The 14535-nt window shown below is 37.6% G+C and overlaps 1 protein-coding gene across 2 annotated transcripts in view; it reads right to left on the bottom strand.

Annotated features, from left to right (window-relative positions):
• The window catches only part of COL4A3BP (collagen, type IV, alpha 3 (Goodpasture antigen) binding protein), a 144489-nt gene extending 130512 nt beyond the window's left edge, over positions 1 to 13977 (bottom strand). For both annotated transcript variants that reach the window (XM_008582502.1, XM_008582503.1), the window contains exons 1-2: positions 13458 to 13977; positions 8427 to 8561 (exon numbers count right to left, since the gene is read on the bottom strand). In XM_008582502.1, coding sequence (XP_008580724.1) covers positions 8427 to 8561; positions 13458 to 13553 — 231 coding nt within the window. In that variant the 5' untranslated portion in view covers positions 13554 to 13977. The remainder of the gene's footprint in view (positions 1 to 8426; positions 8562 to 13457) is intronic.
• Positions 13978 to 14535: the final 558 nt, after the last annotated feature.

Raw genomic sequence — 14535 nt, 5'->3', positions numbered from 1 at the left:
CATGGGGCTGGCCCTTTCCACAAACTTTTTGAAGTCCCTTTGTATTTTCCTTTCTTTCCTTTTGTTCTGACACATTTTCTTTTTAAATTGAACTATAATTGATTATACATATTTGTGGGGTACAGAATTGAGTATCAATACCTGTGTACAATGTGTGATGATCAAGTCAGGATAATTATCCTATTAATCAATACAAAACGTAATCATTTCTTTGTGTTAAGGACTTTCGATCTCCTCTGTTCTAGTCATTCAATAACATGCAGATGAATTATTGTTAGTTATAGGTGCCTAGCTCAAATGTACATCAATAGAACTTATTTTTCTTAACTAGCCATTTTGGGTCTGTTAACCCATCTCTTGGTATTCCTCCTCCCACTTCTTTGTCTCTAGAAACCAGTTATGTTCTCTCCTGAAAGTTCAATGTATTATTACAAACTTCCTTCCTTCCCTTCCTTTCTCTCGCTCCCTCCCTTCTTTTCTTCCTTCTTTCCTTACACTTATGAGTGAGGACATGAGGTATTTCTCTCTCTATGCTTGGCATATTTCACTTAACATAATTTTCTCCAAGCTCATCTATGCTGCTGTGAACGGCAAAATTTCATTCTTTTTTATGGCTGAGTGGTATCCCACTGTGTATGTATACCACATTTTCCTTATCCAGCTATTGATGGACATTTAGATTGATTCCTTCTCTTGGCTACTATAAATAGAGCTGCAATAAACATGGGAGTGCAGGTATCCCTTTGACATAATGACTTCCGTTCCTTAGGGTATATATGCAGTAGGGGGATTTCTGGATCGTATGGCAGTTCTATCTGTAGTTGTTTGGGAAACTTCCATACTGTTTTCCATAATGGCTATATTGATTTACAGTCTGACCAACAGTGTAGGAGGGTTCCTTTCTCTCCATGTCCTCTCCAGCATTTGTTATTCTCTATATTTCTGATATCAGCCAGTCTAACTGGGGTGAGATGATATCCCAGTGTGGTTTTGATTTGCATTTCCCTGATGATAAGTGATGTTGAGCATTTTTTCATGTAGCTGTTGGCCATTTGTATGTCTTTCAGAAATGTCTATTAAGCTCCTCTGCCCATTTTTAAATTGGATTATTATTATTATGGGGTGAGATGATATCCCAGTGTGGTTTTGATTTGCATTTCCCTGATGATAAGTGATGTTGACCATTTTTTCATGTAGCTGTTGGCCATTTGTATGTCTTTCAGAAATGTCTATTAAGCTCCTCTGCCCATTTTTAAATTGGATTATTATTATTACTGTTATTATTATTATTATTATTTTTACTGTTTGAGTTCTTTGCATATTCTGGGTATTAACCCCTTGTTGGATGTATAATTTGTAAATATTTTCTCACATTCTGTAGGTTGTCTTTTCATTCTATTGATTGTTTCCTTTGTTGTGCAGAAGCTTTTTAGTTTGATATAATCCCATTTATTTTTTTTTTCTTTTGTTGCCTTTGCTTTTGAGATCTTATTCATAAAATCTTTGCCCTGTCCTATAACCTGAAGTGTTTCCCTTATGTTTTCTTCTAGGAGTTTTATAGTTTCATGTCTTACATTTAAGTCTTTAATCCATTTTAAGTTGATTTTGGTATATGGCAAGAGGTAAGGATCTACTTTCATTCTTCTACACATGGACATCAAGCACCATTTACTGAAGAGACTGTCATTTCCCCAGTGTATGTTCTTGATATCTTTGTCAAAGATCAGTTGCTGTTAAGTATGTGGGTTGATTCCTGGGTTTTTCTGTTCCACTTGTCCATGTGTCTGTTTTTATGCCAGTGCCATGATGTTTTGGTTACTATAGATTTGCAGTATTTTTTTTATTTTTATTTTTTGGCGGCTTGCTGGTATGGGCACCCTAATGAAGTCAGGTAGTTTAATGCCTCCGGCTTTATTTTTTTTGCTCAAGATTGCTTTGGCTAATTGTAAGCCCCTTTAAAGTTTGACCTATCCAGCATCAACTCAAATGCCTAAGTCCAAAGTCTCATCTAAATATCATCTTACTAAGATATGAGTGAAACTCAAGGTACAATTCATCCTGAGGCAAACTGCTTTCCAGCTGTGAACCTGGGGCAGCCGATGAGCTCAACAACAGAGGGTAGGGAGAGGTACCTGCAATGTGAGTCAGTGAAGGGCCTCAATGATACATTTCAATATAGTAAAACTGCGCACTTGATAAAAGACCTACTAGTTGGATTTCTCACTAATCTGGAGTCCCTTCTATAATGACTATTATGGCACTAATCATCTTTGGTAATATCCGATGTGCTGAACATCATTTCTATAATATAATTTCTTATTTTATATCTGACTATTCTTCATTTGGCACTTTAAAATTTGTTTATTTTTATGATTCTCTTCAATTTTGAACATCTCCTTCCCTTGCTTTTTTAAATCTCCTTAGCTTCTTTAATTTTACTGGATCTTTCTACTTCTCCTCCTGCGACCCCTACTTACCTAAGAGCTATTTGGCTTTACTTTACTTTTTTTTTTTTTAATAGGGCAGTAAACATTTACCACTTCTTAGTTTTCCATCTGAAAATATTAAAATATGAAATTGGAGAATAAATTTCCCTACAATCAACCTATGATGAGAATAATAGGAATTCCACTTATTTGGTACTTTAAAAGGTTCTACAAGTTATTAGATATACTAAGTCAGATGCCTGAGATAAGACCTGAGACAACAGAACTTAGGCAAACCAATTCTAAAGACATTGCTACTTCCATTACACCAAAAATCTCTACCTACTTATTTTATAAAACATCTCCTAATTTCAGAAACTACAAACAAATCACTTCTTTTATTTTTCCAAAACGATAATTAACAGTTTAGGAATTGGTTGATGAAATACTAGCAATGTAATTTTAAACATGATACAACAAGGAATAGACAAATCGAATGAACAGAAGAGAGTCCAGAAACAACCTCAAATACACATGGGAATGTAATATATGATAAAAGTGGCATTTCAAACCAGTGATGAAAAAGTAAATTATTCAATTCATGATAACAGAATACATGAGCAGTCATTTTTTGGGGGGGCGGGCGGGGGGGAAGCTACAAGCATACCTCAAAAAATTCACAGGAAGATTTATACTACTTTTAATTCTATTTTTTCATGAACTTTTTGAAGTACCCTTATTTACCCCATATCTCCTCTTAAACTTCCACAGGAATAAAAGTTCAAAGGTAATTTCTAGATGAAAATATAATTATATTTATACAGAAATGCAGTCTTTGAGGTGGAAACACCTATCTAAACATAAAACAAATACAGAAGCCATAAAGAAAAAGGTCAATAGGAGTATGTAAAAATTTAAGATTTCTGTAAGGCCTAAAAAAGATTCTAAAACAAGCAAATAAGAAATAGACAAATGACAACATGGGGGAAAATATTGCAATAAATATGACAAGTGGCTGATTATCATATAAAGAGCTTCTACAAATCAATAAGGAAAGAAAGAAAGATAAGCAACTGGAAGAGGAAAAAGAAATATAAACAGGCTAGAACTATATGAAGTTAGTCAACCTCATAAGTAGAAAATGCAATTTAAAATAATAAGATACCATTTTTATCTAGCAGTTTGACAAATATTTTTAACATTTGCCAAAACCCAGCTTCCACAATACCTGATGCTATGGGGAAACAGAGGCACTCATACACTACTGGTGAGTAAAAAGTGGTACTCTTGTGAAAGGGCATTTGACAATAAATAAAAACAAATTTTAAAGTACCTTTGTTTGTGTTCTTTTCTCTTTTTTTGGCAGCTGGCCAGTACGGGGTCTGAACCTTTTACACTGGTGTTATAACACTGCTCTCTAACCAACTGGGCTAACTGGCCAGCCCTAAAGTATATGTGTTTGTTCCAACAATGCTTGTGGCAAAACAAAATTGGACATGATCTAAATGTCCAAGAACACAGAAGTGGCAACTAAATAAGATATGATACATGCATTCAGTTCAACAGAATATAGTAGTTAACATCTAAGACATTAAAAGAAAACAAGGTACAGAATGACAGGTTTAGTATGATAGTATTTGTGTAAATAAAAATGAAGGATATAAACAAACACTTGTTTAGGCATTCAAATTTTCTGAAGGGATGGCCAGAAATTTAACTTTGGTTGTTTCTTGAATGAAAGACTAAGAATAAAGAGAAGCACGTAATTTTAAACTTTTTAATGTCATGAATTATATTTTTTATTATGTGCATTTTATTTAAAAAACAGAATTTTTAAAATAAAGAACAATTTAAGTGCACTATAAATATTTGCTTTTGATTGAAGCAATTACAAATAACATATTCTTATATATCTACTATATAACAAGCTTTGCAGCAGGGGTTGGGTCTTAAGCAAGTAACTATTAAATTAAATGATTGAGAAATTCAATTTACTTTCTACAAACATTTATTCTATATACAGACAGCTATTTTATCACAAAGACAAAGTGAAAGAGTACTGTTTTTCTTCTCACCTACTTACTCCCAATCCCTTCATACTAAAGAATAAATTCTCTCAGTAAATACTTTATTCCTTGAAATTATTTCACCCAATTTATTATCATATAACTAAAGAACATAGTTTTTATAAATTAAGAGTGACAATTGTTAAACTAAAATAAGAGTGAATTTAACAATAAGGTTCTTTCAAAAAAGGTGGGCTCAGACACTAGGTCCACCAACAATTAATATATAGTATTAAATGGTTATGGTAAAGTCACAACTTTTCAGGCCTGGATTTCTTCACATATGAATACTATCAATTTCATAAGGGTGCCATGTAAAAAAATTCAACTTTACTATTTATTCTTTGTTTTCAGAGATGAAGTGATATAGGCAATAGCCCATATTAAAGAAAAAAAAAGCTAGTGATTCCTATTTAACAAAGAATATTAATATTACAATTTTATTTAAAGTACCTATTCTCTTTGCAAACTTTCTGAGAAGCTCACCAAATTCCGTTATATTTTGTAATTTCCTTGAAATATATAACCCACAGAGTAAGGAACAGACTAAAAATTAAAGAAGGTTGGTAATATAAATGCATGTGTGTCTCCATATCATCCATTTCATTGTACCTAAGACCACCTCTCAGATTCTGCTGCCTCATTCATCTTTTTTACCTTCTCTACTACTTTACTTCTCTACTACAATTTACCTTGTGAATACTATCACTGGTCAATTCCAAATTTCTCCTTTCCAAGTATTCAAATTGTTTCATTTTCCTACTCATTTTTTTGACTACATACCACAATGAAAGGTCTACATGCAAATACAGCTATAACAAAAAACATCTACAATGAACATTGCTATTCTCCTGAAAAGATGCAATGTTAATGTTTATTAAAATTTTTCTTTTCTCCACATAAGCCATGCACTATTATTATAGTCCATAATTCAAGACAGAATAACTACATTTAAATCTACAGAAACTGGCATAGTACTCTAGGAATACTACTATTGAGGAAACAATAAAGATAAAATTCCATTCCTCCTCATTTTCACATCAACTATCAACATATTATTTTCAGAGTAAAGCACTGCAACTAATGAGCATCTGACAATACACAAAACAAGGGAAGAGGCAGAAAGGCCAAGGAAACACATTTCAAGATTATAAAGCACATTTCCATTCACTAGTCCATCCCAACATGAATCATGATCTATCTCAAAAGAGAAATGAAACACACAAAATATTAAACTAGGTACAATTTCAAAACATACTATAATGTACCATACATCTGCCAAAATACCGAGGCTTTCTGTTCAAAATATCTCCTTAAAATTGTCTCTAAGAACGGAGAGTAGTAGCTTCATTATCAGCACTTCCAAATAAGTCCTCTATGTTTTTCCAACTTAATATTCAACTAAGTTTTTGTTTTCAAACTTTGACTATTCAAGGGGGGGAGAGAATGTATGAAAAATGATGGAAAAATACTAAGATTTTCCTTAAATACATATCATAAATATATGTAAGTCAGATTTAGATATTAATAGAAATTCAAAGTATACCTTTTACTTTTATTAGTAATGTAAGTTCTATCATAAGAAAATGTAACTTCTCTGAGTGAGTTAATAAAATGTGTAATTATTTTTGTTTTAGCATACCCATTTTTAGATTTTAACTACAATCATTCCCTTAACTGACCTTCATTTAACTATTCTGCCTTAGCCTACATCTTTTTTTTTTGCCCTTTATTAAATATGCCCATGGCGATTACATCAAGCTAAAAAGCTTCTGCACAGCAAAAGAAACAATCGACAGAGTAAAAAAACAACCAGAGTGGGAGAAAATATTTGGTAAATATACATCTGACAAAGGATTAATATCCAGAATATACAAAGAACTCAAACAACTTTACAGCAAAAAAACAAATAACCCAATTTAAAAATGGGCAAAGGAGCCGAACAGGCATTTCTCAAAGGAGGATATATGAACGGCCAACAGACACATGAAAAAATGCTCAGTATCACTCAACATCCAGGAAATGCAAATCAAAACCACACTGAGATACCATCTCACTCCAGTTAGGATGGCTAACATCCAAAAGACTGAGAATGATAAGTGCTGGGGAGATTGCGGAGAAAAAGGAACTCCCATCCACTGTTGGTGGGGCTGCAAAATGGTGCACCCTTTATGGAAAATGATATGGAGGTTCCTCAAACAATTACATATAGATCTACCATATGACCCAGCGATTCCACTGCTGGGAATATACCCAGAGGAATGGAAATCATCATGCTGAGGGGATACCTGTACTCCAATGTTTATTGCAGCTCTATATACAACAGCCAAGAGCTGGAAACAGCCCAAATGTCCATCATCTGATGAGCAGATAAGGAAACTGTGGTACATCTACACAATAGAATACTACTCTGCTATAAAAAAGAACAAAATACTACCATTCGCAACAACATGTATGGACTTAAGAGAAAATTATACTAAATGAAAGAAGTCAGGTACAGAAAGAGAAATACCACATGTTCTCGCTTATTTGTGGGAGCTAAAAATTAATAAATAAATAAACACACAAATAAGGGAGAGGGAGACAGAATAACCACGAAAATTCCTTGAACTATTTAAGTCACGAGAACAGATACACTGTGGGGGAGGGGGGTAGAGAGGAATGGGTAAAGGGGCATGAAAATCAACTACAATGTATTTTGAGAAGAAAAAGAAAAAAATAAATATGCCTATGGTATTCTGACCACTCTTAACTAGTATGCTATTTTTGTGTAATCAAACACTTCTGATCCCACTAGTTGTACATGCTTAACAAGTCAGTTGTTTGTTCTGATCCCACTAGTTGAGTTACATGCTTAACAAGTCAGTTTGTTTATGCCAGTTTACTTGTTATGGTCCTTACAAAACTGAATTAAACATTACTTAAGTCTATGGACTACAAGTACAAAAAGGAACAGATGTTTCTATATAAACTTAGTTGAATGTAAACTAAGTAGAATGACTCAACATAGGTGAGTTATTCTTTTAAAATGTGTTGAATAAGACAGAGGTGAGATAACTGCAAAATATCAGGGAAAATCATAAAAAGCCAGAAAGAGTCTATACTTAGGGTTTTTCAAAAGTATCTTTAAGCTTTATTCCATTTTAGAGAAACCAAACTGGAAATTGCAGATCATGCTTTATGGATATTGTTTACACAAGAACAACTTCTCTCAACTTCAGCTCCACAAAGAGATGGCATTAGCTCTACATCAAAAAGTTGGCAAATAAATGGGCCCAGCCCGTGGTGCACTCGGGAGAGTGCGGCGCTGGGAGTGCAGCGACGCTCCCGCCGCAGGTTCAGATCCTATATAGGAATGGCCAGTGCGCTGGCTGGCTGAGCGCGGTGTGGGCGACACCACACAAAGAGTTGCAATCCCCTTACTGGTCACGAAAAAAGACAAAAAAAAAGTTGGCAAATAAATATATATTTATATGAGAATTCAAAAAGTTCATGGAAAGATTCATATTATCTTTTTAAAAAACTTTTAGCTCTTCTCGTGGATACAGATCGTATTATCTTTTAATTCTATTTTTGAAGTACATTGTATATTTTAAGTTAAAATTTTTAAATGCTAAGATATGTATATTTTGTTTCTTGTAATTTTCCTGCTTTAACTTTTTCAATAACCTATTCACTGTCCCAATCTCATCAGATATGACGGTTTCTAAAATCGTTTTTCTGAAGCCCTTAAATTGTCTATACAAGACAATAGTATGTAGTAATAAGCACTCTAAAATAACTTTATGGAAAAATGTATTAGAATGTATGCTCCACAAGGGCAAAGATTTCTTTCTATTTTGTTCACAGGTGTATCCCAAATACCTAGAACAGTTCCTGGTGTACAGCTGATGCACAGTAAATACTTGTTGAATGAGGAAGAACAGGAACTTACCGTGATGACAGCCTTGCTAAGACAGATGGATCCCCTGCAGCCATACTCTGTCTCATCTTCAGATTTGTAGTAACTCAGAGTATTATTTTTCAAAACCACCCAACGATCCTGCCACCCATGAATGTAGTTTGTCCACTGAGGGTGGGAAGGAGGAGGGAGGGGAGTGGGAAAAAAAAAAAAAGAGTCAGAAATTTAAAATACAAACTTTTTCAAACAGCAATCTAATTTTAAAACCAAAATGTTGAAAAGTTCAATTATAAACATAAACAGTAAAATAATTATAAAGAGTAAAAAGCTGATATTTTCTAGATTGTATAATAATTTTCAGGAATTTTTATAATATTAATAGATAAATAAAATACAACAGTTTCTTCTAACATTTAGAAAACTAAAAGTAAAATTAAAAGATAACAGTAATCTTTCCATGAACTTTTTTTTTTTTTTTTTTTTGGTCCTTTTTGTGACCGGCTGCACCACGCTCAGCCAGTGAGTGCTGTGAGCGCACGGTCATCCCTATATAGGATCCAAACCCGCGGCGGGAGCGCTCCTGCACTCCCAGCGCCACACTCTCCCGAGTGCGCCACGGGCTCGGCCCTCATGAACTTTTTGATATACTCTTGTGTATGTTCAGTTACATAATCTCTCATTCTCCTACACCAAGTATTGCATGAAGCCTTCTAAATCAACAGAAGTACAAAGCTGATCATTGCCAAAACTCTATTTTTTGTTGTAAGTTATTCCCATATAAAAATTTATGATAGTCATAGCTACAACAAAGTAAAAATACTAGATTGTTAATCTGTAGTAAGTCTACATCAACTTAGATTTTTCCTCTACAGAACTCAATAATACATACTTAAAATGATTACTTCATTTTCCACGTTTCTCGGAAGGTATGTTTTTCAAACCCAAGAGTAATAATACAAATATAAAATTGGTTTTCGAAAACATACTTGGCTTATCTGTCTCTAGTTCTTAAAAATGGTTTCTATGTTGCTAAAGTCTTACTGCACAGTGAAGATCACAATCAAACTGGCAAAAGCAGAAATGTAACCTCTATGGGAATACTTAATTTTGCACGTCTTTATGCTCTGGTGTTTTAAGTGTAGACAATTACGAAAACTATCTGCTAATTCCAAAAACTAATTCAAAATGGATTGGTATAACATACTGTATTGATTCAGGCTCTTTACCCACTAAGAAATCTGTATTTTCCTATTCCCTAATCAGCATGTTTGAGATTGGTTCCACTCTTAAATGTTCTAAGCCCCATCATTACAACCCTCTCTGAGAGCTCACCCTTGCCAACAATTTAACTCATTCTAAGGGTTTCCTAGTCACCATTTCCTTATTTCTAACTGCTTCTGACTTACCACCACTTACACACTGACTTGAAATAAATACAAAACTAAATTCCCATAAGGTGAACTTCTTCCCTAATGTCCCTATTTCCTTGGCTGTAGTGCTACTCCTGCAGTTATACAGACTCAAATCTGGCTCACATTAGTGTATTATATGAACAGAGTAGTGGACATAGGATTAAACAGACCCAATTACTTTACAACTTGTACGAGGAGAGTTTTGACAGGTTAACTTTTGTGAGCTTCAGTTTCTTTGCCTGTTGTTTGAATAGCTAAATAAAATAATGAAAATACCTACCACAGTCATAGAAGATACTCAGTACCCGACTGTTCCTTCTCAATCTTAAGTCCCACTCATCTTTCTTTCATATTAAACCCTTAAATTGCCTCCTCTTCGCTATTTTCAATTATTCTAATCAAATTATCAGGTTCCTGGATTCCTGAGGAGGCTTAATAACCTTATCTCTAGTATTTCCTGCTTTTCCATAACTTACATAATCTTACTTATAAAGCATATTTGCTTATTTACTTACATATTAATCTTATCAAGTTACCAGCCCCAAAACGTACATGGACAACTTCCCATTGCCTCTCATACAAATTAAGACTTGCACTCAAGACCTTCCATACACCAATCCCATCTCGCTCCCAATTACCACCCTTCATAAGGCTAGTAACTGTGTGACTGTGGTCAAGTTATTTAACCACTATGTGTTCATTCTTTGTCAGACTCTATCTCTTAGAGTTAAGGTTAAACAAGAGTAGACTTAGAAAAGTACCTGGCCCACAGTATTTTCTTAGTTTGCGGCAGAGTTATGCATTGCTAATGAAGCTTAACTTTCAGCATCTCTCACTAGAACAAACCCCTTCAAAGTAATAGGAAGGGCCCCCAGCAAGTGTGTATCTGTAATTGTACATTAATATCTTATAGAGGACCCAAGTTACACATAAGCTTCAGGACCCTTTACTCAGTAAATGTCAGCTGTTATTATTAGACATGCAAGACAGGTTTTTGCCTTCTTTTCTCTCATAAGGTTCCCTCACTCTTCTCCATTTAACAAATACAGGCAAGTCAATATGCTAGACAATGAAGGAGAATCAAAGATTCCTGTTGCCAAGAGTTCATCTGGCACAAATTCAAAAGAAAAAAATACATTTAGAATAAGAGTCACAAGCAAGTTTCAAACAAAATGCTACAGGAGTTCAATGGAAAAAGATCTTAAATTATTGGTGAAATAAGAAAAGGCCTTATGGAAAGAACAGTATTTGAGATGGACTCGTAAAGTTGGACAGAATTTCAGCCAACAGGTATGTGCAGAAATAGAAGATAAGGTAAATTACCACAAAAGATGGAGGGAATTCACAAGAAGTGGAATGAGATTTATCTTATGCAGGCTTAGTTGCTCTCAGGTCCTACTAAGGCATGAGTCTTTTCCCAACCATGATCCATCCTAATATTTGTTATAACCACCTAGAATTATTGTCTAGCCAGTATTTTTGGAAGCTATACCCTTAAGAAGTGATTCTCTAAGAAATATGCTTCATAGATATTTCCATGTATTTCAGATTACCATATAGAAAAAAAGCCTTTGGACTATTATATTTCTAATATAAATTCCTCCACCTCCCAGTCCAGATCCACTCCACTTTGGGGCAGGGGTAAGAAACAAAACAAATTGGTAATGGGACTTATCTATATCCAATAGAAGGAAAAGAACAGATGCTGAGTTCTAACTCTTGTTTAAATTACCAAGTGAATACAAGGGACTCAAATATTTAATACATACTTTAAACTTAAAAACATTTACTCAGTATGAGTATATATATTCAATATAAAATACTCTGTATTAAAAAGCTTCCAGAAAATATTATATATAACCATAAATTGTTAAATAGGAAATTTCCCTCATCACTGTTAAAAATAATACCAAAAGCTTTATTCCTGTTGATTCTACATATGCAGCAACAGTCAAAATTGAAGCCATTCATCTTCCATAAAAGTGGTCAAATATATTTCTATGCTTTTAAATACTGAGGAGATAATCTTTCCATTTTTTGTTCTACAATATACCTGCTACACTATTCTGTATACAGTAAATACTCAGAGCACTGGATACTTTTTCCACCAGTCACTCCACTCCCCCCCAAAAGTGATAATCAGTAAGTCAAAAGTACAGCTGATTTTGTAAAATACTTAACACCACCAAAAAAAAACCTAATATGGCCGTCTGCTTCTCATCTAATGAGTAAAGTGATGAAATTATCAGAATCATTGAGAAACAAAAAACTCATTTCATAACTATTCCCGTCTGAAAACGTATACAATTATACAACCTGTTCAAGTACAAATTTTTAAATTATAAGATACATTTAATCTAAAGAAACCCTGGGGAGCTTCACTTCACTGAAATCCTTGAACTGATACTTCAAGAATGATCACAATATCCTCACACACCATAATTTTTCTGCTATAGAAATGAAAGTTAACATTTGAAAATCTTAGTCCTGACATACTCATACCTTTCCTAGGCCCTTTCTCATCAGCTTTCTAAAGACATTATAAAACCTTAATATGAAACGATTCCACAAGTGATATCCAAATGCTTTGCCAAGGTATGGAATACTGGAAACAGGATGATTTCTTAATAGTCAGTGGCTGCACATGACCCAGTATCTTATGACCAGTTTGTTGAGTTACTGGCCCCAGCTCCCCCTCTCCAAGTTAACTGCTAGCTCCAGCCATTTCTAAAAGTTTAACAGTTAGGAAGATGGAAGTCAGAAAGGCTGTGTGAATCTTCTCACAGCAAAAGCAAACAAAACAAAAAAACACACTATGTAATACCAAAAAATCACCCATCTACTGTCCTACAGATGACTATCTATTTTGCTAAAATTTTGAAAAATGGGTTTTAAAAATTACAGAAAAGGTAAAATGTCCTTTCATTACACTGGATCCCTTACTGCAAAAATATATTATTAAATAATGCTCTTCTTCTTGGACTAAAGGTCAGTCTCCATTACATGTTCCAAGTTACTATGAATATTTCTTGTCCCCATCACGTGCCGATTCAATAGCTCTTTTCTGAAGTGGGGTAGGGCGTGAGGGGAAAAGTACAAAAGTCCTCCACACTCATGTCTCTCTCACTACATCTAACCTGGTATAGTTTACCGCCTCAAATTTCAGCACCAAGCCGAGTGGCCCCGGCTTCTGTCTGAACAGCAGAGCTCCCCCAACCCTACTCTGCTCGGCATCTCCAGATTAATTTCATTTAAGAGGTTTGATTTGAACCGCCCCACGCCCACTAGTTCGGACACGGCCGTTGCCCACCCCAGATTTCTATACACGGGACAGCTGCCGCCCTGGGTCGCAACTTCCCGTGCGCACATCGCCTCGCAAACTAGATCCCGGGTGGATACACGATTTCCTCGGTACTCGGCCGCCGCTGACGAGCCCCTGGGTAGGCGAGGAGGACAGTTCGCCTTCTCCCCCCACCCCACCCCTGGCCCAGGCATTCCTGCGGCAGTATTCAGCCCCGCACCCCTCTACATTCCGCAGCCCCAGCCCTCGGACTGTCCGTGCTTGCCGCCCAGCCCCACCCCATGCCCTCAGCGGCTCAACCGGCGGCAGGTGAGTCTGGGCAGGGGGCTCTTAGCCCCGCGGGTTGCTCACCTTGCTGAGGACCCCACAGCGCTCTATAGGGGGCCCGGATTCCGTCTCCGGATCCTCCTCTGAGCCTGACGAGTTCCAGCTCTGGTTATCCGACATGGAGGCGCGACAGCCGAGCAGGAGACCGGCCCCCGCTCCCTGAGCTGCGCCGGAGGAGGCGCCCTGTCCCAGGGGTGAAGGGTCGAGGGATGGCGAAGAGAGGAGTGCCCGCTCTGAGGGGGGAGGGCGCAGGAGGAGGGACGAAGTCCCCCCGCCGCGGCGCCGCCGCCGCCGCGCCTGACACCGAGCGGACCGGGGAAGGAGAACGAGAGGCGAAGGAAGCCTGCCCTTCCAGCCGTCAGCCGCCGTCGTCGCCGTCGCCGTGACCGCTGCGCTGCGCCCGGCGCCGCCACCCGAACTCAGCCCCTTCGATGCCAATCTCAAACAGGGAAGGAAAAGCAGAGGAAGAGGAGAAAATACAGCTGCAGAGACCCGAGTCCACTCACACCTCCGCTGCCGCCGCCATCTTCCTGCCTGGCCCACTATTTACCCTCCCCTCCCTTTCGTCCTCCCATTCTCTCCTCACTCCCCGCCCCGTCCCCCTCCCGGCGCCAGACGAGACACGCTGAGGGCCCGGGATCCCCCTCCCGCACCCTACCTTCGGCCCTCCCGGGTGTCGACGGGTAGAAAAGTAGGAGGAGCGGAGGAAGGAGGGGACTGGATAGGGAAGCCGCTGTGCTGCATTCTGGGAAGGGCGCTGCCCGGTCAGCCGCGCAGCCTCCTGGGAGTTGTAGTGGCGATCCTGAGGCAACCGGTGAGTGTCCCGCGCGGGGAAAGTTTGTCACCTTCGGGACTGTCAAGCAGCGGGTGGGCTTCGTTTGACAGTTGCGTGGCCCGTTCCCCAGCTTGGCGCTGTCCTTTCCTAGCGTGTTTATGACGAACCCGCCAGGCTTGCGGGCCCGGACGTGAGATAACTCTTGGCTGAGGATGTCGGGCCTGCTTACCGTGGCGGCTTTCCGAAAGCCCGGGAGCATGTTGCCATTTGTGGGTGCGGGAATGTATTCGGTACCTCCGCCTCAGCTGCGGGCTAGGGGTTTGTGAC

The sequence above is a fragment of the Galeopterus variegatus genome, unplaced genomic scaffold (assembly GCF_000696425.1).
Source record: "Galeopterus variegatus unplaced genomic scaffold, G_variegatus-3.0.2 Scaffold2649, whole genome shotgun sequence".
Taxonomy (NCBI): Eukaryota; Metazoa; Chordata; class Mammalia; order Dermoptera; family Cynocephalidae; genus Galeopterus; species Galeopterus variegatus.
This window is presented reverse-complemented; position numbering and strand designations above follow the sequence as displayed.